Source organism: Lissotriton vulgaris, chromosome 5 (genome assembly GCF_964263255.1).
Source record: "Lissotriton vulgaris chromosome 5, aLisVul1.2, whole genome shotgun sequence".
Taxonomy (NCBI): domain Eukaryota; kingdom Metazoa; phylum Chordata; class Amphibia; order Caudata; family Salamandridae; genus Lissotriton; species Lissotriton vulgaris.
In genome coordinates, this window is record NC_141693.1 from 56,665,975 (window position 1) to 56,693,532 (window position 27,558).

Below are 27,558 nucleotides of genomic sequence, written 5' to 3' on the forward strand. Positions count from 1 at the left end.
GATATACTATTCTGTACGTAAGAGCCTGTGGAGTAAATATATGCATTCTTTTATAGATAAAAAAAAGCGTCCTGAAGGTGTCAGATCTCCAACAAAAGCACCGAAACGCTGCGTCGACTTGTCATGTTTTTTTTGTAAAAATGTATTTTTAATTGCAATACTCTGCACATGGTGAATACCTTGCTTTTAAGAATAATTTTTTTTTTTTTAATTGTTTGAATTGTTTTTTGCATGACTACCCAGTGCTCTTACAATAATGTTTTTTGCTCTATGAGTATAAAAAATAATAGGTGTATAATTGATATGATGTTATTTGCCTTAAACTAGGATTCTAAAGTACACTAAGATTTACCTCCTCTACTTCCCATAGTTCTACTGTGCCAGGCGAGAGGGTATTTCCATATAACTTGGGCATTGTCCTTTGGATAGGGACTAAAATTTGTGTTGTAAACTTTCACCCTGTCCCTAAGTGGATTGGAGGGTATCTCCTTTTGTGGGTTTTAAGCCCCTCACAATGGAACTGCTTGAACCATCTTCCCTAACTGCGTCGGAGAGGGGGGGGATCACCAGATGACTTATTGGTCACACTCTAGAACCTGGCCTTTTTTGTTACCCATTGTTCCTGGGGCCCAGTATTTTGCGGATATTGTGGCTCAGAGGTCATTCGAGGTGAACAACCTAGGACCACTGATTCTTCCACTGCGTCCTTGCTTTCCGCCCCTCTACCTGTAGTATGGTGTTCCCGGCAGGGCCAGTGTGACCACCCCCACTGACTCGCCTACAGTGAGTTGAGAGGATATTAATGGGGAGCAGCATCGAGTCTTGCAACCAACCCCTCCAACTTTTCCCGTATAGGCCTTAAGAAATTTTCAAATAAGGATTTCAGTTTAGGTAAAAGTAGGTCAATGATATGTTTTAGATCAGACTCAGTTGGTGTTGCGAGACTTTCGGTGGAGGATTACGAATGGGACTTTTACAGCCTATTTTCTTCCTCTCAGTAGGGGAGCTGGGCAAGGGATATTCTTTCAGTCTTATAGCCGTCTCTAGCGTAGGATCTATTATGACTATATTGGGCTCGGGAGCGGACATTAGTCCGGGATTGCCTCCTTCTGCTCCACAGCTGTCAATAGTAATTGTATAGTGGTTGATTTACCTATCTCCAGTGATAGCTTTCCTTTAGTAAGAGCGACCTCCTTGGAAATTAACACTGGCCGCCCTTGTTAAAAAAAGAGTCATTAGTCGTTGTATTGTTGCCCCCCACTCCACCAACTGTTTTTTTCTTTTCCCCATGATTGGATAGTTAGCAATTATATGTTCTTATTAACTGGGAAGGAGTATACAAATTACTACACAAACAGTACCTTAGTTTTAGAGACCAGGAACGTGGAACCAAGGGACCTGGCTCATCCCAGCCTCCTCCGATCTCTTATAGGCGCAGATGGACCCTCCTTTGGCCTTGGCAGGCCCGCGCGCCGCGGGAGCCCGAGCAGATTATAAGCGCCACCTAGCACGGTCAAGGGTCATTGGCGGCAGTTCCAGCCGCAAAGCAGCCTGGGATTGGTAGTCACCTGGGTGGTGGCAGCACTGACTGAACTGGCGTGATGACGGCCTCCCACACCCCAGGAGCCCCGTGCAGATTATAAGCGCCTCTTAGCACGGTCACGGGTCGTCGGTGGCTGTTCCAGCCGCAAAGCAGGCTAAGATTGGTAGTTCCCTGGGGGTGGCAGCGGTGACTGAACTGGCACGATGGTCAGACCCACTTTAAGACATCGCACCGACTAAAAGACAGCGTAAGAGGATCAGGAAAGCACATAACAAAAAGTCCAATTTGGGAAAGAGTGGATCACATGCTGGTCAGTCTGGTAAAGTCTACCCTCTTTAAAAAAAAATAACCACTAACACAACAGAATCAGTTAACACGCTTGGAGAGGTGCTGGGCCATATTGAGGCTGCAGATGCTCACTTAGTGATCAAAGCGGACCACAGTTGAGTAAATAGTGACATCACAAGTAATATAAGTGAACCCTTACTACAATTTGATCCAAGCTTGCTAATGGAAGCTCCCCCGCTACTGGAAAATAAGAGACTTAAAGCAGCAAAGTTAGAGCAGAAGCAAGAACTAGGAGGAAACAATAGGCTCACAAGTGGTGAAGCTGCTTCTCAAAAATTAATCAGGCCTCGACAGCTGTCCTTCAGGTAAAAAAGGATGAGAAATCTTGGGGCAAATGTTCTGCAAGGGGGGTGCATCTCAGAGGTACTAGAAGGTGTACTGTACTAGTCAGTACACTCTCTTAGAAGGCAGAGTGTGACAAAGCTACTTCAAAAGTATACAGCAGTAATCAGTGCACCGCAATGGATTGTGCAGAGGAGAGCTACTAGAAGGCATACAGTACTAGACAGTACACAGCATTAGATGGTATAGAGTGACAGGGTGACTAGAAGGCATACAGTACTAGACAGTACACAGCATTACACGAAACAGAGTGACAGAGCTTCTGCAAGGTATACAGTACTACTCAGTACTCTGCATTAGACGGTAAAGAGTGAGAGAGCAAATCCAAGGTATACAGTACTAGTCAGTACTCTGCATTAGACGGTAAAGAGTGAGAGACCAAATCCAAGGTATACAGTACTAGTCAGTACTCTGCATTAGACGGTAAAGAGTGAGAGACCAAATCCAAGGTATACAGTACTAGTCAGTACACTGCAATAGATGGTACAAAGTTGCAGAGCTGCTAGAAGGTAAACTGCACCAGTGAGTATACTACACTAGAGGGTACAACGCAACAGAGCTAATCTGAGGTACACTGCACTTAACAGTATACTGCATTGGATGGCACAGTGAGATAGCTACTAGTAGGTATACTGTGCTAGTCAGAACACTGCATTAGATGGCGAAGAGTGACAGAGCAACTACAAGATATACAGTACTAGTTAGTACACTGCCTTCGATCGCACAGAGTGACAGAGCTACTCCAAGGTATACAGTACTACTCAGTACACTGCATTAGAAGGTACAGAGCAACAGACTTACTAGAAGGTACACCGTACTAGTCAGTACAGTGTGTTAGATGGTATGGAGTGACAGAGCTACTAGAAGGTATACAGCAGTAGTCAGTACACTGCATTGGATGGAACAGAAAACAGGGTTAATCCAAGACATACTGTACTATTTAGGACTCTATATTAGATGATACACAGCAAGAGAGCTACTAGAAGGTATACAGTACTAGTCAGTACACTGCATTTGATGGTACAGTGTAACAGATCTACTCCAAGGTATACAGTACCAGTCATATACTACACTGCATTGTAGATGGATGCACTATGTCAGCGTAGATGCATGCGCTAGGTCAGTGTAGGTGCATGCGCTAGGTCAGCGTAGGTGCATGCGCTAGGTCAGCGTAGGTGCATGCACTAGGTCCGTATAAGATGCATGCACTAGGTCCGTATAAGATGCATGCACTAGGTCCGTATAAGATGCATGCGCTAGGTCAGTGTAGGTGCATGCGCTAGGTCAGTGTAGGCGATTGCCCTAGCTCAGTGTAGATGCACGCGCTGAGTCATCTACACTGAACAGTCCAGTCCGAACTACAAAAGCCATGTCCTTCCCAGAACGGAATCAAGCATCCGAGGACCGGACCGGTTTCGAGGTAACACCTCTCATCAGCCCGGCTAGCTTGACTCCAGTGGTGTGGAGTGCCTGGGACCCACGTCTGGGCATCCCCAGCCCATGGGGCACAGGGTCAGAGCGGATTTGCAAATCACCATTGTCTAACCCAGGGTGGTGTGGAGTGCAAAATAACGATGGATTTGGGCCCAGATCCTTGGACTGGGGTGAGTGTGTGACATTGATCCACATTCGGTCCATCACCTGTTGTGTTTGCATACCATTATAGCACACCACACCAAGCCAGGCCATCCCATTGAATGCAAATTACAATTTAATACAATCCCATTCCAAACCACACCATCCCATCATAGCATATTATACCATGATCCCAACACATAGCACACCACACCCTCCCATCCAATCATAACGTTCCAAGCCATACAATACCATCACATACAGACTATCCCATACCATATGAACATAACATTCCTTACCATAACACACAAAACCATACCATACCACACTCTTTTCATGAACAGTAACACACAGAGCTAATCACCCCAATGATATTTACCTTTATAAGTCTTCACCAACTCTGGGCACTGAATCTTCACATTTTTACACCTGTAATAACACACACATCATCTTTGTGCCGCTCGAAGTCGCTGTGAAGGATTCCCCTGCACCAGGCGTTTTAAAGTTCTTCCTTTCATCTGTGGGACTGCTGGTGAATCGAAAACTGGACCCTGCACTGACGCTGTTAATTTCTTTTGGACATTGGGGTGGGGGACTGCGAGGCCCAGGCTTCTTTGCGCTTCTGTCATCGCGCGCACCTGGTGCCTCTTCCCGCCCCTCCTTCTCTTCCATATAAGGAACGCCCATAACGCTACCGCGGGACGGAGCACGGGGTGAAGCCCGGGCAAAGGGCGGGCCCTCTGTGGCCCTCCGAGGCCTGTAAAGACTGGACTGGGCAAGGACCCTTGATTCACCTTGAGTCTAAAGACTTCTGTATAGCAAGTATATTCCTATTGTTGTGACCTATTATTGATTCTATATTACTGGCTTTCTTTTTAGTTTCTCCTAATCTATGGTAATTGATACTCATTGCAGGTCCAAGTTACGTTGAGTGCCTTGTTTACCTGTACCCTTTTCTGCTAGTTATTTGATCTTGTAACTCACTGCTACCCTGCCACTCTCTGGTAAAGGCCATGTCTACTCGTGAGACCTGAAGCAAGGCTGCGGCAGGTGCCTTAAAATTAACAGGTACACTGGATAATTTTATCCTCCGTACTAATTCCCTAATCGACCAGGGAATAGTACTTATGGAGAGAAGGGTGTCCCAGGATCTCGCGCAAGCTAAAAGGTCGTCATTGGGTAATATAGCCTCTGCGCGCACCCCAATTAAAACTTTAAGCATCCCTGAATCCTATCCCACGCAGGTTAATGCTGTGATTCACACTACTTCCAGTACCCATTCATTTCTTTTGGACTCACCCCCCTCGACCTCTTTAATATCGACTCCCTTGGATAATAATTTAGCATCCCTACCAGCTGTTGTCCACCATGACAACACCCATACCCAAAGGGGTATATTGGAAGGTGCAATTCCCAAATCTAAACGAATAACTACCAAGGCTAATGGTGACAATACAGCCAAACAAGATTCGGTAGGATGCCCTAGTGATATGGCTAGCACCAGTAGTAGTACTGAGGAGGGGAAGAACTACTTGGGTGACAACACAGGGAGAGAAGAGGCACAGCATGTATCCCACCCTTTACCAATGGGTATTCCAGATGACACAGCCTCGATTAGCAGTTTAGTTATTATTCTTGATGGCAGTACTCTTGATGAAACTTCAGAGGATCTAGAGGATAAGACTAGCTCACTCATAAGTACTTTATCTGATCTCAGTAAGTCTCTACTTTCGCCCTTGGAGACTAGACTCCAGGGCATAGAACAGCAGCTCCAGGCTCTCCACCATGAATTAAAATCCCCAAATAGTAACCACGCCCAAAGGGTACCTAATGTACCAGCTCCTGCACGTAGCCTCCCGCCCACGACTAAGAATCAATCTGTAGGGATAAACCCTTCCCCTAAGACCCGCCCCCCTAAAATTCCTACACCTAAGGGTAATAAAGTCTGCACTAACCAGCCAAGCACTAACGCGCACATTAAACCACAGAATGTAGCTGGTCCTCTTACTCCAGTCTCCAAACCCTCTTTGCCCCATCCCGAGGAACCTAAGATACGTCGGAACATCAGCCTACATCCTGACGCCTGTCCCTATGTGTTAGTTTTAACAGGTGTCCCTGAGCTTGCCCCTGCAACATTTGAATCTTTCTGGGCACTCAAAAATAAAGTGTGTCATTGGTTAAACAGAAATATTCTTCTTCCCCCTAATATCAATAGCAAAATACTTATGGTGGAGAGAGCACCGTGGGTGGGTAAGAATAAGAAAAGCCTAAAGGGAGACTGTGTTGTGGTCACATTTGAGGACCCGCGACTGGTGGAGCACATTTGCTCTGGGCCCCCATGTGACAACACCACGATAATGGCTAAACCCTGGTCATACTTCTACATGCCTACTGAACACCATGACAATAGGTGGAGTTGGTTGAGGGCCTCCAATCATGTGAGGGGGGGGATGAGGTGCGAGGCTATGAGGGTGCAAAATACACTCAATTGGGGTGGGGACGATGAGGGAGGTTGGAACATAGTGCGGAGAAGAGCAGGGAGATTTGTCCAAGTGGCAACCAGTATAATGGGGAATGGCATGGCCCACAGCTTAATTATCCCATAATCCCCTGCTACAACCGGTATAGTGGATTGGAAACAGTTGACTGACTCTCAAACCAGCCACTCAGGCAAATTGGAAAGAAGGAGGTGGTAGCTGCCCAAGGGGATAGACTTTAAATTGATAGGGATGATACAGCCAGTTTGGGAATCATTAATCCTAGCTTAGGAATAAAGGAACTTAGTACTCCAGCTATCATCAATGAATTACCAGTAGCTCATACCTCCATTAAGATTCTGTCCTGGAACATAGCTGGGCTAAAAAAAAATCTTTCTAACCCTGATTGGAACGACTTTATTAATACATTTCACATATGTATGTTCCAAGAAACCTGGTGCCTGACCCCGCAATATAAAAATGGGTACTCCACCTACTTTATTCCAGCCGTTAGTGGGCAAAGGTCGCCCCTCAGGTGGCCTGCATATTTGGGTCAAGGTGGACCTGAACTGTGTTATCACACACAAAGCCCATTCCAACGACATCTTGCATATGTCCCTAAAAAACCCTTCTGGGGGTATCATCTTCAAACTTTTTTGTGTCTATGCAAGAGGCTTGCAGGGTGGCTTAATCTCGCCCACAATAGAGCTGCTAGATGTGTGGTTATCAGATCTTCCAACTAGGTCTAAAGTACTAGTGGGGGGAGATTTTAATTGTACATTTGAACCCCTGGACGATGAAGGGGCACTAGGTTGTAGCTCAGAGGACTGGAGGCAGACTATACCCCCCTAAATGGACAGCCAGAGCCATCCAGCTGAATGCGCTGGTCCTAGAACATAATTTACGGTCTCTCAACGGGCGGACTGTCTCAGATCGCGATGGGGCAATGACTTACAATAGGATAGGTTGCCCGTCTCGAATTGATTACATTTTCCTAGACATTCCATCTTGGGCAAGTCTAGTTGACATGGATGTTAGGAAATCATCAGACAGTGATCACAACCCATTATGTATGGAAATCCTCTGGGTAAATGGGATTGCTAAGAGGGGAGGTATAGAGATGATTACTAAAGAGGTCTATCCTTCCAATTGTAATCAGAAGCTAAAATGGAATGTAATTAGGTGTGATGAGGGGAAACTTAATAGTATTAAAGAGTTAGTTATAGCTAAAACTTGTAGCCTTGCAGCCGTTGCTTTAGCAGCACCTAATCCTCCCGTATCAAATTTGCCAGTCTTGTACAAGAACTTAACGGACAACATAGGAGAGTGCTTCCTGTCGCAGGGGACCTCCACGTCAAAACAAAAACCCCTTAAAGGTAACCCCTGGTATACGGCAAATTGTAGAGGAAAGAGGAAGGCCATTACGTTAGCTATAAAAAGTAAGGACCCCATAGCAGTGAGATTAGCTAGAAAGGAGTATCACAGAAGCATAACCTCAGCCAAGAAGGATTGGGAGGAGGAGCATTGGCAGCAGCTCAAGGCTGCAGCCTGTGGGAAAAACTCTATTTTGTTTTGGAAATGGATTAATGTCCTTGATAGAAGGGGGGGCAGAGCCGATTTTAAATCACATAAATGAACATCAATGGCATTCCCACTTTTTAAAATTGTACTGTGAGGATAGTGTCCAAGGTCAATTAACATCACCAGTTATGGAAATTCAGACTGAGCCTGGTATGGAGATAGGAAGCAAGGAAGAGCCATTCCCCCCGAGGGAAGTCCAAGATGCCATTTTAAAAATATTACCAGGGAAGGCAGCCGGCCCAGATGGCCTGCCGGGGGATCTATTATTGCATGACCCCAAAATATGGGCAGACCTTATAGCCCATTTAATGAACCTAATCCAGCACGGCCACCCTGTCCCAGAATCCTGGAAGGGCGCTGAGGTTATCACTATATACAAGAAGGGTGATAGAGAGGACCCTGCCAACTACAGACCAATAAGTTTAATCGATACCATTCAAAAGGTAGTTGGCAGGGTCATTATCAATCGAATAGAGTCATGGCTAATAGATGATAACATTTTGACTCACCTCCAGGCGGGGTTTAGGCGCAATGTTGGTGCGATGGACCAGGTATTTCGGTTTTGTGCAGTCTATTAGAAGTCAGTATCCATCATTAAGGGTAGCCTGTACTTGGCTTTCATAGACTTGAAAACAGCATTTGATGTTATCCCACGTGCCAAACTCTGGGAGGTCCTACTGGACATGGGGTTCCCTAGTTATTTGTTGCAATTTGTCATCAAGCTTCACGAAGATAATTACGCTAAAATTCGGTGGGGGAGTCGGGGCCATTTGACAGGGAGGGTACCAGTAAATAGAGGGGTGCGGCAGGGATGTGTGATGTCTCCGACATTATTCTCCCTCTTTATAAATGGGGTGGTGGACCATTTGCGGGAGGACCCTTCGGATGCCCCTGTCCTTGCCGGGGAGAAAACCCCCACAGTCCTCTTTACGGACGATACCCTCCTGATGTCCAAGACCCCCAAGGGTCTCCAAAAGTTGCTCGACCGCTTCAGCGTTTTCTGTAAAGCCCGTGGGTTAATGGTTAACGCCACGAAAACGAAGCTGATGGTATTATCGGCTAAGAGAAATCTTAGGAAAGTTCATCTTTCCTTGAATGGGACCTCCCTAGAGGTGGTGGACGAATTTGACTACCTTGGGGTGAGGCTCTGTAACAACATGAGATGGGACTCGCATATATCAAAAATGGTCCTAAATCTTAAAAGGGTCTCAGGAGCCATATTAAAGAACCAGCGTCTCTCTATTAGTAGACCAGTAGCCCCTGCCTTGGTAGTTTTCGAGGGGAAAGCTTTAGCCTCGGCAGTTTATGGCTCTGAACTATGGGGTGCCGAGAATACCAAGGCATTGGCAACCACAGAGAACAAGTTTATGAGAGACTTAGTCTCGCTTCCTCCCTCGACCCCTCTGAAACCACTATTCCTAGACATGGGTAAAAAATCAATTTCAGAAATAGTTCAACTTCGCCCTTTGCTATTCTGGGTGCGCCTAAGAAGGACGCCTGAACTAGCAAAATATGCTCTAGTGTTGGACGAGCTAATTATTTTAAATGTATCCAACAAAGTAAAGTGGCTTAATAATCTAAAGAAGCTGGCGGAGTCTATAGGTTTGGCTGAGTCTTGGGCCTCACAGTCCCCTCCCTCTAAACAAATTGTTAAAAATTATACTGGGATTGGGTAGAGGCCAAGGACCTCAGGAACACAAGCTGGGGACCTCTGACGAACAACTTTCTTGAACACAAACCTACCAGGAAGTTAGAACCATTCCTGGACTTCATCCAGACTCCTAGAGATAGAACACTGTTCCTGAAACTAAGATATGGTACCCTCCCCCTCAAAAAATTATGGAAGGGTATAAGATCAGGAGGGTGCAAGATTTAAACTGCCCAGGTTGTTCATGTCCACAAGAATCTCTTGGCCATTTTTTGTTTGCATGTAATGCCTACAAGCAGGTTAGAGCAAAATGGTTGAAACCAGTGTGTAGGGAGTTGGGAGTTGGGGATTATAGATCAGCTCTGCGCATTATTTTAACCAATACTACCTCTATGTACATTGTTTGTGGGGTCGCTAAGTATTTGGCTAGGCCATGGCTTATTCGGTCAAGGTCAATCTAATGTCTGACTAGATCCACTCTAAGAATGTATTTTTTAATTCTGTGTAGACCCCCTTCTATTTCTCTTTTAAATTGTTTGCACTGTTGATTTTAAATGAAATTGTAGTAAGGCTTGGTAAATAGTCCTATGTATTTTATGCCTGTACTTTTATGATATATATTTATCGAATAAAGTATTACAACAAAACCATACCATGCCATGCCACACTCTTTTCATGAACAGTAACACACAGAGCTAATCACCACAATGATATTTACCTTTATAACTCTTCACCACCATCTCTGGGCCCTGAATCTTCACATTATTACACCTGTAAAAACACACACATCATCTTTGTATTAAAGAGCAATGACAGCTACAGGAACGAAGGATGAACATCACATAAGACCCGTATTTGAAACAAGATTCAGTATTAAGAGCAGCGCCTGCGGACTAGAGCTCAGTGTGAGTTACTGTTCATACACAACAGACAAAGCTCTAACCATATCTAAAAGTACCTTCAATATCTTATGACAGGATGTGGGTGTTCTAAGGCAGATAAGGCAGATAACTCAGTGAGACCAGAGTGCTTCATGTGAGTCCACAGAGTGCCTCAGTGTGAGTCTTCTAGGAGCTATAGTGAGCTCAGTGAGACCAGCGTGCTTCAAGTGATGCTATGGAGTGCCCGGTGTGGGCCTTCTAGGAGCGGCGGTTAGCTCAGTGTGAGGGGGGCTGACTAACAGGTTACATCTGCTTCTGGTGGAGTCGTGTGTATACTTAATAAATACTTTCCAACTGAGGTCCACGTGTATTCCTGCCAGTACCCACAACACTGCCACACCCAACCCCTGCCAGTGTAAACCTCGTCATCATCCTCTACAACCAAGATGTTGGGTAGCCTTAGTGGGATATATAAGGCAGATTTGAACCCAGACCCCTTAGTAATTAAAGATTAGTTGCAAAACAAAGATTTCCCATATTTTTCTTTTCTTTCTTTATTCTTTTCTTTTAATGTCCTCATGTCCGCATGGCATCTTACAAGTCAAGGACCATTTCCTGGAGCTCTTATATTGTGTGGACCCTTGCCTTTTCTCAGCCAGACCCTTAAGGAAGGTTTTTTCATCCTGAAGGATAGACACACCTCTCCCATATTCTGCTGTAATCATAGGACTCAGGAAAAAATAAAAAAAGGCATCTCCACCATGCTAGCTTAACCAATCTGCAAAAACCTGCCACAGATCCCTAGTTCGTGGTATATTGCCATCTGTAGCTGTTTTGCAAGTCCACCTGGCCGCTGCCAACCAGCCATTTGGGTGCGGTGGTGCAGAATCTGTCCAGTGTCTACAGATCTCACGTCTGGCCAGCAAAAACAAGTAGAAAAGCAACCCCCTAGATTTACTGTCAAGTGTTGGTTTCCAAATCGTGATTCACCCCGAAAAGCACAAGAGCCGCTGTCAATGTTAGTGGTATCTTCAAGATGTCACAGATAGTGGATTCCGCCACCTTCCAATATTGCTCCATTTCGGGGCATGTAATAAAATATGTATATCATTAGCTTTTGTTATTTTACATCTGTTACAGCTAGGGATCGGTTGAGATACAAAGTTGGCTATTTTTTGTGATGTCCAGTACAGTCTATTTATTGTAAAAAAGTGATGCCTTTTCAAATTTGCTGGTGTGACTAAAGATGATAGCATTTTTAGAGAGCTCTTCCAAATTATTTGCAATGCCTCTTCCTGGAGTGCATTCTGCCAGATAGTATATGGGGGGTCTAATTTCCTTTCTTCCACATCCATCAGTTGCATATACCACTTGGAGACTTCTTAGTTATTTTCCCTTGCGTCTTGAATATCGTTCTCGAAGTCCCATAGTGACCCCATCTCTCAAAGTATTGTGGAGTACCATGAAGTTAGCTGAATACATTTAAGTTTCGATAATCTATTTTTAGTTTTGGATTTGAATATTTCCTAGGGGACCAGTTTGCCTTCAAATAAGATTTTGCCCCGCTTAATCAACCCGTCTTGCTTCAGTGGTAAAGCCAAGCCATCTTTTAGGTATTCTGGATGTACCGGCAGAGTCCCATATAGGGGCAAATTCCGAGTAGTACCCTATATTTAACATCTTCCTCATTGTAAACCATAAATGTAAGGATGCAGTTAAAACTTTTAGTCTTACTTTTTAAAAGAATTTCTGAGCCCCAAACTTGTACAAGAAAGCGGTCTCGAACTCATTTGTCATTTCCTGCAATATTGAGCCACAGGTGGTTGAGTCAGGGTCCCCTATAAGCATTCGAAAGTTTTTTACATTGGAATGCCATGCAGCATATCTTGAGATCAGGCCGGGCTAGACCTCCCCATGGAGCTGTCTTCTTAGCTTCTTCCATGAGAGACGTATTCCTCGAGAGGCTCAGATGAAGCTAGTTATTTTTTTAGGGAATTTTAGCGGGATGCAGTTAAATATATATGTTAATTTGGATAGGATGGACATTTTTATCAAGTTCTCCCTCCCGTAGATAGTAAGCAGGTTTTTCCATCTAGCAAGGGTTCTATTTATCTCTTTTCCCACTCTAATTAAGTTCCGGGCCGGGATATCACTGATCTGTTTTACTATATTAATCCCTAGATATTTCATCTCCACGCACCCTCTACCTTCCCACCCATCTAAGATCCAAGCCATCACCTCGGTTTTGGCAGTGTTTACTAAATAACCAGAGATTTCCCAGAATTCCTTGGTTCCTTGGTTAACTGTTCCATCCTTGGTATTGTTCTATCTGGGTCGGAGGTGTAAATTATAAAATAATCTGCAAATAGGGCTATTTTGCTACAGAAACATAGCAAGTGAATGGGGATTATCTGCTCATCCTTCCGCAGGAGCTGGGCTAGGGGTTCAATATAAATGTCAAAGAGGAGGGGGGGACAGTGGACAGCCCTGCCTCGTACCTCTGGTAATCCTAAAAAGCTCAGTCAAAACTCCATTTACCAGAATCTTTGCTGTAGGTCCTTGGTATAATTTTTTTATGGCCTTAATATAGCCCATACTAATGCCCATTGATTCCAAAACTGCTCACAGAAACACCCAACACACGCAATCAAATGCCTTGGCGGCATCTATGGTGATTACCACCAAGGGAAACGATCATGCGGTTGCTAAATCAATAATCCCGATCAAGGACAGGGTCAATTCCTGGATCTGTCTCTTGGGAATACATCTCTTCTGGTCTGCATGGATTAGCTATGGGGCTACCATGGCCAATCTCCCTGCAAAAATGCCAGCGTAGATTTTATAGTCGCCATTTAACAGGGAGATGGGCCGGTACAAATCCGCACTCTGGGTCTTTTGTAGGCTTAAGGTTCATCGTAATTATGGCTTCCTTCCATGAAGCTGGGATTTCTTCCTCCGCCTTATAAATCGAGTTGAACAGTACTACCATATCTGGAGTTGTTTTGTCTACAATTATTTTATATAACTCTCCTGGCAATGAGTTGGGGCCTGCTGCCTTTCCACTTTTTAGATGTTTAATTTGTTCTCCAATTTCGCCCGCGGTAATTTCAGCTTCTATTATTTCCCTGCCATCGCTGGACATCGCTTGAGAGGACTGGGAGGTCCAATTTATCCGGCCAATTTTTTAAGTCCCCTCCTCTCGCCTAATTTCCTCAGTGTATAATTCTGAGAAAAGGGAGACCAGGCAAGCCTTAATCTAGTCTTCCTTATTTGAAATGTCCCCCTGGGCATTGATAATTAGTTCTCAAATATGATTCCGGGACCTATCAGCCCTTAACTTCCAGGCTAACAGTCCCAATAAATCCATATTACCAGTCATCCACTTCTCATGGCACTTAGTCTCATGGGTCATCCTATAATTTAGTCTTGCCTCTTCTAGTTGTTTGATTAATGACTACGTATTTTGGGTGGGAACAAGAGACTGCACCTTTAATTCCGACTCCCAAACTCTTCCTTCCCGACACTTCAGTTCTGCTTTATCAAGTTTGTTTAAACTTTGTTTAAATATGATGCTCGGTTTTTGCAGTAACCCTCGCATATATGCCTTAAAGGCATGAAATGAAATGAAATGAAAATAACTCTTTTATAGCGCATGGCTACCCGGAGGCATCCCAGCGCTTGCAGCTACAACAGGAAAAAGGTCTGAAGTTGACAGATACAGAATCGTTAATTTGTAGGGAAGAGCCAAGTTTTTATTTTCTTACGAAAAGAAAGAGAATTGGGCTCCTGTCGAAGAGGGGGGGCAACTGTTAAAAGTTAGGCTGCAAACGTCAACATCATCGGCGCCATCTTGCCCTTTTTTTGAGCCCATTCGTGCGCGTAAGCAGCAGCCATTTTAAGCACCATGGCCTCCCTGCCCCTCGCTGATAGCCAGCGCGTCTCTCTCTCTCCTAACCTCGCAGGCATCCCCCGCACGCCGACAGCCCCCGCTCTCACATGCCTTGGGTCATAAACCCCTCTCCCACGCAGCTCTGCCTCGGAACCCCATCCTGTTCCCAGCGCAACGCCTCCCTCCATTCCTTTCATGATCCCAGATCCTTTGATAACACCCTTCTTTCCGTTGTGCCCGTTTGTCTCATTCGTTCCCAAGCCGCCACCTGGCCCTGCGGATACTGTCAATACCCCCTTCCTCCTGTACAGTAGAAAACCCCCTCCCCATCAAAGGATCCTTGAGCTGATCAAAGCCCCCACCCCATGAGATCCGATCCACCTCACACATTCCGTGAATCGGCTGAATGTCCAGCTGCGCGATAATCATTATCTGATGTGACCGGGGTGGGGACTTCAACTGTAAATGTGTGTGGGAACGGGCCAAAAGCGGGGATTCCGAGGATGTCTTTCCTTACATCAAAGTAATGACAGGGATGTGTTTAACGTAATAAAACAATAAACTCATGTATAAGAGGCCAGGCCTCAGAGATGCGGTTAGAGCACCTCGAGAAGATACCCTGTTGTCTGATTTGATGTGTTCTGCTCCGTCGGAATAAAACTTCTGTTTCCTGCCTTTCGGTCTCCAGCGCCTGCCTCTTTGTTTGGTAACTTGAATGGGTATAGAGGCGGTTAACGCCGGGCAACTGCGGAAAAGGGTCTTCTGCCTGTACCTTTTTCTAACACCGGGAGTTCCACAACTTTGAAATGTTGTAAGAGAAGAGGCGACCACCCGTCCAAGCCTTATTGATTCTGCTGACTCGTGCCAGGTTGAGGTCGTTGGAGCGAAGGTTTCTGGAGGTTTTGTGTGGTTTGAGCAGATTGGCCAGAATAGGGGGGCCTTTGCCCTGCAGATTTTTATGGGCAATGCAGAGGGCTTTGAAGTGTACCCGTTCTTTTATAGGCAACCAGTGGAGTGATTTCAGCGCTGGCTTAGCTGAGGAGCGATGGTTGGTGCTCGTTAGCAGTCTGGCGGCAGAGTTCTGCACCACCTGTAGTTTCTGGACCACAGAGACCGGGGCTCCCAGGTAGAGAGCGTTGCCGTAATCCAGCCTCAACAGGATCATGGCTTGGACCAGTATTTTTTTGGCTCTGTCGGGCAGTTGAGGAAGGATTTTACGAAAAGATTTAAGCAAACAGAAGCAGGTGGCAGCAGTTTTTCTGGCTTGTATTTTAAAAGTAAGATCGTCATCTAACCAAAAGCCCAGGCTCTTGATCGCGCTTTTTGGGGTCGGGCTAGCACCCATAGAGGGGGGCCATAGCGTAGGGGGGTTGAATGATGCCTTCCTGCCCAGTAACATCAATTTAGTCTTTTGATTATTAAGTTTTAGTTGGGAGAGGCCCATCCACTTTGATACCTCTTCAAGACAGTTACTCAAACTCGTGTGAGACAGATCAGCCTGGTTAAGAGAGACCACGAGCTGAGTATCATCAGCATAGCTGATAAGTTTGATTCCGTAAGGGGCCACTATCTCAGCTAAGGGGGACATATACACATTAAAAAGTGTGGGGCTGAGGGAAGAACCCTGTGGAACCCCACACTGCAGGGGTAATGGCGAGGAGTGGCAGTCTCCTTCAAATACCTTGAAATACCTTTCGCAAAGAAAGGATTTAAGCCAAGAAAGAGCTTTTCCCGAGACTCCGATTTCATTTAAGCGGGTTACAAGGATACGGTGGCTTACCGTATCAAAAGCGGCGCTGAGGTCCAGGAGGATGATGGCCACATTGCCACCTGTGTCCAGGATCCTCCTGGACTCTTCCACCACCTTGAGGAGTGCCGTCTCCGTCCCTTGACCCGGATGGAAGCCTGTTTGAGAAGGATGGGGTAAATTGGAGGCTTCCAGGAATAAAGACAGTTGCTGGTTTATACATTTTTCTGCCAATTTGCTTATGCCCGGGAGAAGGGAGATGGGGCGGTAGTTGGATAGGTCTCCGGGGTAAAGGTTGGATTTTTTTTTTTAACAGCGGCTTTACCATGGCCGTTTTCCAGTCCAAAGGGACTGTGCCGGTTTCGATCGAGGTGTTGATCGGGTTGATGATTGGAGACTCCATGATAGGCAAGACTAGCTTTAAGATGTTAATAGGGATAGGGTCAAGGGGGGAGCCACTTTTGATTGAATTGAGAAGGGGGGATAGCAAATCCTTAGTGAGTGGAGCAAAAGAGGAGAGTTCAGGAGTGTAACCTTGAGAGGGGGGTTTAGGTAACGGGGGAGAGTCAGGGGAAGTGAAGAATGGGAGGACCAAAAGAATGTTTTGAATTTTTGTGTGGAAGAAGAGTGCCAATTCTTCACAACGAGACCCAGCTGCTTGTGGGGCCAAAGGGGGATCAGGAGGTTTCAACAGACTTTTGACAATTGTGAAGATCTCTTTCGAAGAGTTGGGAGATGCAATGATTTTCTCGGCATAGAAAGCTATTTTTGTGGCCTTTAGCGCAGCTTTATAGGCTTTGATGGAGGCTCTATATTTAGTTTTTGTCTCTGGGTTAAAATCTTTCCTCCATAATCTCTCTCTTTTTTGCAGCTCTGTTTGAGTTTTCGGAGCTCTGGAGTAAACCAAGGATGATTGATAGATCCCCTTTTTTGAATTACGGACTTCCTGGGTAGAGTAGCGTCCAGAGAGTTCTCTATCCACTGGTTGAACTCTGAGTTCGCTATATTAATGTCCGAATTAGTGGGCGGTAGAGTGATCCTTAGTGCTTCCGACCATTCGTTTATTTTGAGTTTGGACCAGAGTCTTGTCTGTTTGGTGCTAAAAGGTTTGGCAGGGGCTGGGAGAGGGACGTTCCAGATAAAGGGAATGATGAAGTGGTCGGACCATGGGATGGGGTTAGGCTGAAGGGTAGTTAGGTCGGGGATATTGGAAAAATGGGGTCAAGCAGGTGTCCCTTTATGTGTGTGGGCTTTTGAATTGTTAGGACCAATTCACAAGTTTCTATATCTTGGGCCAGATTCGCAGCTACCATGTCATGTGGATCGTCGAAGTGGAGGTTCAGATCTCCCAATATAGTGAAATTGGAAGCTGAACTGGCGAGGTTCACGCCGTTTCTAGCAGTGTCCTGTGGAATTGTCCTAGGGGTCCAGGGGGACAGTAAACTAAAAGGCCCGAAAAGGAGACTGAGGGTGAAAAAGTGATCGAGAAATGGACGTTTTCACAGCCAATAATGGGCTGCCTAAAAAGCGACAGACTAAGTGGTCCTTATAAAGGGTAGCAATCCCACCACCCATGTTCCCTGTTCGATCAAGGTGCTGGATTAAGTAGCCCGGAGGCAGGGCCTGGACAATATCTGGGCTTGAGCTAGGCCCTAACCATGTTTCGGTGAGAAACAGTGCATCCAGTGCCGCATCCTGCAGTAGAAAAGAGATCTCTAAGGCGTGTTTTGGCAGGGAGCAGCAGTTCAAAAGTGCCATATTAAGCTTGTGGGCTTGCTTCTGCTTGATCTCTGCCGGTTTAATCAGTTGATCGGGACAGTATCGGCAGTAGTGCTGATTGTATGGGGGATCTATTGAGTGTTTGCACAGGGAGTTGAAGAGAGTAGTGGCGTGATTTACTTGCAGAAGGTGGGAGCGCGAGTAAGTAGTTGGGACGGACGTAGTAAGGACAGGGCAACTAGTCCCTGGGCCCGTCCTGACGCGGACTGGCAGGACTCTGGCGTGAGTCTGGCGTGAGTCTGGCGTGTCCGCAAACGCGTCCGCTACGCGGAGGAAAGACCGTCCCTTTTTATCAGCAACTAGAGCGCACCCGAATGCTTCGTCACCCCCAAGATGGCCGCTGTGGAGGCTTTGGTTTCCCGGGACCACACTCTCAGCGTCAATGCTCAGCTGAGAGTGGGCCCAGGCAGCAGTGAGATGGCGCTACAAGAGTCTGGCGAGTAAAACGCTTTTCTAGTCAAGCGCAATGTCAATACACAACAAAGTTATAAAAACGCTTATTCAATCAAGCAATGCATCCCATATTATATTTAAGGGAGCGAACCGGGCATTCTCCATAAAGAACTCCTTGGCCCTTTCCCTCACAGTGGTGGACACCTCTGCCTTTAATAAAATAGATCACCTTGGAACATGGCGGCCGCGCAGTAAATGGTCCGCCAGAGTGAGGAGTGCATTGGATCGAGAAAATTGCCGTATAAGCATGCAGCTCTCCCCCACCGCACGCCTGCCTGTAAAATCTACTGTATTGTGAGGCTCCATTTCGAGTCATTGGAGACCCATGCCGTTTTTTCTGGCATCGTGCAGGAATCGCAGGAGTCACTCGCTGCCCGGAGACGCTGCCTCAACGTGGAACAGAGCGGCAACAGAATTGAGATGTGCATGGGCTGTTCGCGTCCTTGCACGTAGAGTCAGAGGCAGCACAGGTTGGTAAGATACTGGCGAAAGTGGAGATCCAGACTACCAGGACAGAAGGAGATTGGAGGTACAGAGGTCAGAGGCAGATTTCGAAGGGAGTGGAGGTGTGGACATCTCTCCGTATGGAAGACAGAAGCAGCAGGTCAGAGATTTAAGAGGCCCAGGGTACTCTAGTGGGCAGGGGAGAGCCCGTATGGAGAAACCTATAGTGCCACTGAATAAAACAGGTGCCCTGCCAGAAATAATCTCTAGGTATACTCTGCGCATTCGTGCAGTGGGAAAACCTGGGGCAAGTCCTGACTTGTTTGGACCAGCGACTACAGAGGCTCCAACTGAGCGGTTACGAAAAGGGTGATGCAACCCAAAATTTCAAAAACGAGCAGGCCGGCAAAACAACAGGGAAGACCCCTCGAGGAAGGGGGAACATAATCTTGCCCCCCCAGGTTATAGTACCTCCCTAGCTTAAAACCTTCAACAATGTTATGTCCCATTCCACCTCGCTTTCTACCTCAATGGGGATGGATAAGGAGGAACCGGCGGTCAAGTCCCAGGGGAGATTAGGAAGGGGAGGAAGTACGGGCGAGGCCCCAGAAAAGCCCATTTCCGTACAGTAGGCGGAGGTGGTGAAGAGGCAAGAAATGCCCCTGAGGCGCCTATTGGAGGTATCTTCCAGTTGTCAACGCAGAATAGGTTTACCGCCCTTGAAACGGGGGAGGAGTTTAAGTTGAAGATGGAGCACCAGTTACACTAGTTACTGAGCCTGAATCTAGGAATTTAAACTTACACACTGAAACTCACTTGACTGCTATACTACTGGGACTAAAAGAAGAGAGACTCCAGATTTTGAAAGTCAGAGGCAAACCAAGCCGAAGTACAAGCTTCCTGTTCTTCTTTGGCACGGAAACTGGATGAAGTTGTAGTACGCACCAAATCGCTGGAGGAGGAGGTAGAGGTGTTTAGACACGACATTGCCAAACCTCTGTGGGGTGGGAAAGTTAGCCAAGGAAAACATATGACTCAAGCCAGATTTGGAGAGAATAGAAAATTATACCCAGGAGGAACAACCAGAGGCTTTTAAACATCCCCTAGGCGGAAGAAGGGACGGATATCAAGGCTTTTGTAATCAAAATGCTCCCCGAAACAGGCCTAAAAGATAGGCCAGACATCGATCTGGATTGCGAAGTGCAGCGAGTACATCGCAACCCCGTCAGACGGAAACCTCAGAGGCAGAAGCCAAGGAAAATTCTTATTATTTTTCTCTCGTACTCTGTCAAAGAACTAATACTGTCGGCAGTACTCACAAGCGGTACATATTCATTTCAGAATTTTTCTTCCAGCATCGGGTATGATGTCTGTCGAGCCACGGATTTGAAACAATGGGAACTTGGTAAAAAGATGGACAAATTAAATAAACTTGGGGCTAAGGCTCAATTAAAGTTCCCAGCAATGCTTTAAGTAATGTGGGACAACCAAATGCGAAACTTTAGGTCAGTGGGAGGGGCAGATGACCTAATAGCTACTACAAAGAAGCGGGGTACTCTCTGAAAAGCCCTGGAAGTAAGGCAGGATATCCCATATATACGCCTACTTTTTGCACAAACTATATAAATCGTATATAGGACTGTATACGTTGAGGAACACTTCAAATTGCTTGGGGAGGGTAAAAAAGGATAGGGTGGGGTTAAGGGGGGGGCGAGCCACATTTTTCTCTTTACTTTTCTCTTTCCTTCTATTATTGTTATACTCTTGATTTGAAAAAATTCTTCACTCCGGGGATTCAAATAGGCATGTGTATGCCTGAGGAGCAAGGGAGAGTTCCCAAGAATAGGAGAAATGGGGGGGCACAGGGTGGGCAGCAGTGGGAAAAAAACAAAAAAATAGATCCTCATGACAGTTTTTAGACTTTAAACAAGGACATATCCTAAAATTCATGCAGAGATGAGCAGGCGTGAGAGCACTCTCCAGGAGTTAACTTGCAACATAAATGGTCTTAGATCCAAGGCTAGGTGGAGGTTAGTACTGAAATATTTTGAGTCAAAAGTACAAGCCATTGTGCTACCCATTGGACTGCAAGCGAAAGTAGGGAAGTGTATGCAAAGATGAAGTGGTTAGAGGGCTATGCAGTTTCAGATCAAATGGAGATTTGTAAGGGGGTGGCGATATTGATTAGGGGGGGTCCGAAATTGATTTAATTGCCTCTAAAACTGAAAGTTCAGGAAGGTGGGTCGTGGCAACTCTAAGATGTGCTGGTATAGTATTTACATGTGTGGCCTATTATGGGCCTAATATAGACGACCCCCAGTACATAATTGACCTACACCTGCTATTAGCTGGAGTCTCCACTTCCATTGTTATTGGAGGAGATTTTTAACACCTATTAGATCCATTACTAGATAGATCCACCTACAGGGCTAGCGGACAGGCTCAGGCACCTAGGACAAGGCAGGCTCTGAAGCATATGATTTACAAAAAGCCTATCCCTGGTTAAGGGACTGTCTCGCTGCAGAGGCTTCGCCCGAATCAATCGTCACTTCCTTCCTTAACGTCCAAGGGATAATAAGAGACGAGCTAGTTAAACAAAGGTCAAACAAACCAATATCCCAAACCGAAAGATGGTTTAATTCAGACTGCAGAAAGGCCCTGTCGCTGCTAAAAGAAGCCCTCCGCAAGGAGCCAAGAGACGCTCAACTAATCTCATCCCGGAGGAAAGCATACAACGAAGCCAGGAAAAATCGCAGGTCCCAGATAAAGAGAGATCTTTGGTGCCAACTGCATGAGAGCGCACTAAAAAAGGACAGCATAACTTTTTGGCAGACAATCAGATCACCTTTCTTCGATAAAGAAAATGATCCGAATCCACTTGACGTAGCAGTAACTGAATGCGAATGGGTTCGCCACTTTTCGAAAATTTTTGATCCACTACCTGCCACGTCCCAACAAGATCACGAGGCCGAAGTAGAGACTCACCTTTGCCCTAAAAATTTCCCCATTAACCTACGCTTCACTGTAACCGAGGTTAGAAAAGCAATTGCAGCATCTAAAACTGGCAAGGCTCCCGGCCCAGACGGGGTACCTATGGACCTGTTCCTGCACAACAGCGACTATTGGTCGCTAATAATAACCCGGGTAATGTCCGCAGTCGTTGAGATCGGTCTCCTACCATCATGGTCATCGTCTACACTCTTGCCAATCTTCAAGAAAGGGGACCGAAACGACCCGGCGTGCTACCGGCCGATCTCCCTTCTGGATGCCACGGGAAAAATTGCAGGACGACTACTCCTGGACCGATTACAATCTTGGGCTCAGGAAAACAATATCTTTACGGACCTGCAATATGGCTTCCAGAAGGGGCTCGGTACAGTGGAGCAAGCCCTCAACCTGACCCTCTTGACCGACAAATATGTCCATGCAAAAGATGGGATAATTCACCTGGTCTACATCGACCTGAGCGCAGCTTTCGACTGCGTTCAGCACGCAAAGCTGTGGGAAATAATGTCGAACCTTGGAGTAGACCCACCGATACTGGCCTTTCTCAGGGGCCTATACACCAACGCAGAAGGCCGAGTGCGGTACGGCATTGGCGGCGATCTGTCACGTCCTTTTAAAATCACGCGAGGAGTAAGGCAAGGGTGCGTACTGGCACCCTTCCTATTCAACCTGTACACCAACGGGATTGAAAAAGCAATGCTGGCAGGAAGCCAGGACCTCCCGCAAATTGATCGGCGGCCAATACCCATTCTACTCTACGCCGACGATTCGGTCATCCTGGCCCGAACAGCCAATCAACTCCAAAGGCAATTGAATAAATACGTGACGTTCATGGACTCCCTAGGATTGAAAGTAAATACGAAGAAAACGTTTACAATGTCCATAGGCCCCAAGTCTGGAAAAACAAAAACTATACATATAAACAACACTAAGCTGGAAAAAACGTCAACCTACCTGTATCTGGGTATACTCGTGGACGACTCTATGACCTGGCGAAAAGCCATCGAAGCCAGAAATCTAAACTTTCGCCGAGCAACATCAGCACTTTGTGCTTTCTCCAGGAAATTAGGAAAACCAGCTCCATCCGAACTATTAACACTATACTATGCAAAATGCCACAGTGTGGCGAGCTATGGAGCAGGCATCTGGGGCCACGGAAATATCCAGCAAATACAGGCAACCGAGAACGCTTTTATTAAGTATGTCCTGGCACTCCCACAAAGTTCCCCGATTTTAGCGTCACATCGAGAGCTAGGGATGGAATACGTGACAGACACCATACGTTGCCAGCCTCTCATCTTATGGCATCGCATTTGGTGCAATCCTGAAAGCCACGTCACACGCTCCATCATTACAGACTGCCTGAGCCTAGCACACTGGAGAAAAATCCCCTGGCTTAATTATGTCTGCAAATTTTTTAAAGACCTTAACTGTGAACATTATTTTCTTGATCCACCCTCAATTGAAGACATATCCAAGAAACGGCTGAAAGACCTGTGTTTAGGACACTTGAGAGAACTTCGTAACCAGGCGGAGATAGTGAAAACGCAAAATGGTAAAATCTCCCAAATACAAACAGGGAGACTGATACAGCCTTACCTTACGTTCTTCTTATCGAACTATGAAAAGTTTTTACTGACAAGATTCAGGTTCGATCTTTTTTTCCGCCTGGTCACATTCCCAGAACAGAACACATGGTCACGGACTTTGATCTGTTGTCCATGTGACGGGGCCTCCACGCAAAATACGGTCCATGTCATTTTATTCTGCAAATATTACAGCATGGCTAGGAAAAAATGGATTCTCCCCCTCTTACGCTCAAGCGGCCTCAGGAATACATATCCAGCGCTTGCCTACCTTCAGTCACCGTTAAACTCCCATGAAGCCAAAATGACAGCGACTTTTTTAAAAAAAGTTATAAAAACACGGCAGGACATTGTTTTATAAAATGTATCATGTGAATTATAGCTTAAAACTGACTGTTTTTAAAACTGTTGTACTTTTTATGATTATGTAAATTTTAATAATCGAATAAAAGTTTATGAACTGAATATGATTTACAAAATGGGTTTGGTGGATACATGAAGAAAGCTAAAAGGGCAAAAACAAGGGTAACCTTCCATAGTAAAAAAATACTCCCAATTCTTCAGACTAGATTATCTATTAGTAGACCGATTATGGGCAGGTAAACTAAAAGATATAAATATTTTACCAGTTCATAGATCAGATCATGTCCCGGTAAGTGTTACACTAGTCGGAGTGAGAGTAGGCTTTAGTACGAGATGGACCTTAAAAAGGTTTCCCACATCTTATGGAACAGCAGGTTTTGGGCCTTAGGGAAAGGATCACAGAGGGAGAGATAAGGGAACAGGTTTGGATGCTCAGTAATCAGAAAGCAGCAGGCCAGATGGGATCCCATCTAAATTCTATAAAAAATTGTTAAACTCTTTGGTCCCTTTCTGGGTATCTTATTTTAATGAGATCTCTCTTGAGAGCGGTTAAATTCCACCCTCCTGGTATGAGGCAACTGTAGTTATGATCCTTAAGCCGGGTAAAGATGCTAGGTTAGTGGATTGCTATTCACCTATATCGTAGAACAGCGATTAGAAAATGATCACCAGAATCTTGGCTAAGAGGTTGTCAGATGCCCTTCAAACCATTTCCATCAAAAGGGGTTTGTGCCCGACAGACAGCTGTATGAATGAGCCCATTGAATTATCGATGCAAATGATCTGGTCGAGGCCTTTAATCTCCTGTTAACAATCACAAGAATTAATGCTGCTAAAGCATTTGATAGGGTTAATTGGGTCGGTCTTTGGGAGGTATTGTAATATTATTGTTTCAGCAGCAATGTTACTGGAATTGTAAAAATGTAAAATGAGGTGCCGGCAGCTAAGATTTTGGTTATGGCAAACTTACAGCTTCTTTTCAGGTAGGCAGGGGAACTAGGCAGGGGTGTCCTGTGTCGCCAATTCTGTTTCGTCTATATATTGAGCCCTTTCCCAGATGGTTTGGAAGGATTAGACCATTCTTCCCTCTGAAGCTACAGGGTTACCACCCAGAATAGTACTGTATGCTGATGACATAGTTCTGTATTCATCGAACCCAGAGGTCTCTGTTCCACAGCTTGAGATGCATGCCGGAGATTTTGGGGTCTGTCAGGGTATCTCATCTATAAAGGGAAGGCAGGGATTATGACATGGGCTAAAGAGAAGGTAGGGCATCAAACCAGAAACCAGATTAGGTATCTAGAGATTATGGTAATTAAGAGTTTGGAGGAAATCTCGGATGTAACCCTAACTAAGGTATGCAATTGTTAATATGGAAAAAAATCAATGCTGATATGAGAAACGATGCATTAATTTATGCAAACTAAGTTGCGTCCTTTTTAACAAATTTGCCCGTTGTGTACTCCACATCAACCCGACTCACAAATACATAGTCAGGCAAGGACTGAGATCTACGCCTGAGGTTATTGATTGACAGGTCACAGGTGGGGTGGCACGTAGCCGGCAGACAAATGCATGGACAGGAAACTGTAGATCAATCCCACAGATAGGCGCAGCGACACTACAATGGACAAGGGAGATTGCCCCCAATAAAGCACGCATTGCTGGAGGGGGTACGCATGCTCCTACAACACCATAAAGTCAGATGCCACATTAGTTAGGAACATATGGCCAATCAGAACACAGCAATCACGTGCTCCTCATGGCAGACATCTGGACATGTTACTCACTGGCCACATTGAGTCCATGCAAGGTCGAGGCCCACCTGCACGATCCTTTAAACTAATTTATGACTCTAGAGGCAGCAATTTATATTCCTCACCATACAAGGATTGCCAGAAACATTTTTCTGCCAATAACGAACTTTATACAAGACTGCCACAGATTGACTGAAATTTGACCCTGTGCCTGTAACTGTTCTTCCGGCCGCTATGTTTAATCGAACTAACTGAACATGTTTTGCCGATTGCTTCTTGTCCCTTGTTTTTCAAAGATCTTTCATGTTCAAGCAACACCATGATATAGATGCTCTCCTTACAAGATGGAGGGAAAATCTGCCCCTCGGTATCTGTGGGAGGTTGAACATCATTAAGATGCTGGTTATTTCTAAGGTGATCGTCTTGTTTAACATTAAACCACTTCCTTTCCCCAAAAAGCTTTTGCAGAAATCGCAAGGGAGGGTCGGAAGCTTCATATGGGCACCCAGGGGAGCCAGGATCTCATGAAAGAAGCACAGGAGGAGACTGAAGCAAGGGAGGGTCGGAAGCTTCATATGGGCACCCAGGGGAGCCAGGATCTCATGAATGAAGCCCCGGAGGAGACTGAAGCGAGGGGGGGTCGGAAGCTTTATATGCGCATCCAGGGGAGCCAGGATCTCATGAAAGAAGATCTGCATGAGACTGAAGCGAGGGGGGCTGGCTCTGCCAGGTTCTCAAGCCTTTTGTTATGCTTTCCAGTTCAAGAATTCCTGGCTCTTGGCTGGAGAGCTAGAGAATTCTTACATGCATCAATTTTATAGAGCTATGTTGAAGCATTTAGGTCTCAATATGTTTTTTGTTTAAGTTTGAGGACCCAAAGTTTTTAAACAAGTTTAGTTGAAGGTACTCTTAACAGCCCTGTGGGTGTGGGTCTTCTTTAGGAAAATTCTCAGGAAAGAGTACTATGCGGACTTGGCACAAATTAAGGGCTCTCCTGGAACCCCCGAGTAGCTTAAAGTTAAGCGAGAAGGTCCTTTCATTTCGGCCGTGTGTGGTAAAAACCAACTGCTAACCTACAGGTTCAATATCCTGTACAACATGCCTGCACCTCCAAAGAAGCTGGAATAAGGTTGTACATTCATTTACCTTATTTTCCTCTTATTTTGTTTTGGCAGTTTGCTCCCAACGCCATACTTGTGCTTCAAGAACGTCATTTGAATGCCTACGCACGAGACTCTGCTTGCTTTATTACGCTGCAGAATGTCCTGACCCACAAAGCGCACTATCCAACAAGCAGACCTCCTTCAAAAAGCTACGTTAACCGTAACCTTGGTTACAGTGCCAGGTGTCATCTTTAAAAGCGACGAGAAGGAATTCCCACTTTCACAGTGATAAGCACACTTTATTACAGCTTTGCCTATTATTTTCATTTCTTCTCAGCGATAGGCATGCTTCTTCAAATTTATTAAAGGACATTTTTATCTTCTAAAGTGCATTTTACCTTTCTCCAATTATACAGACACATCTTGCTTGTCATTTTATTTCAACTTTCTTGCACACCGTCCACAAAGTTTCATCATTCCATCTTGTACTTTACACTTTAATGGCTTTGTCTCAGCAATGCCAAACCCCTGCCCCTGCCCCGGTTTTACAAACTCCAGGCAAACCAGTTCTTAAATGGTGACAATGGTTAGAGGGGTTTGAAAACTACCTTGTAGCAATTGATGCTGTCAAATATCCTCTTATATTTACAACAAGGGGTGGTGAGGGACAGAGTCTCTGAATTAAGCAGAAAGCTCTCACCCAGTCAAGAGATCAGGGCTAGATCCAACACCGTTTTTTAGCTCACTGCACCATCCCAGTTTCAGAACCTGGCTGTATGCAAATTAGTCTGTTCCTGTCCCAGTGCATGATGGGAACAGGGCAAACCAAACTACAAAAGCCAATTCTTACACTGGGAAGGAAACAAGCTCCCGGGGACCAGTTTCTGGCATTACAGCCGTCTTCGGCCCGGTTTGCTTGAATTCTGATGGTGCAATGAGCAAGGGTCTCACATCTGAGAATACCCTTCCACGCTTAGGGTGGACAAAAATATTTACAACAAAGGGTGGTGAGGGACAGAGTCTCTGAATTAAGCAG

The 27,558-nt window shown here is 45.6% G+C and overlaps 1 protein-coding gene across 1 annotated transcript in view; it reads right to left on the bottom strand.

Moving 5' to 3' along the window:
* LOC147710139 (E3 ubiquitin-protein ligase TRIM39-like) overlaps window positions 1-27,558 on the bottom strand; it is a 224,475-nt gene that overhangs the window by 119,065 nt on the left and 77,852 nt on the right. The window contains exon 5 of the mRNA XM_086920835.1: window positions 10,233-10,285. Within this exon, the coding sequence (XP_086776961.1) occupies window positions 10,233-10,285 (53 nt within the window). The remainder of the gene's footprint in view (window positions 1-10,232; window positions 10,286-27,558) is intronic.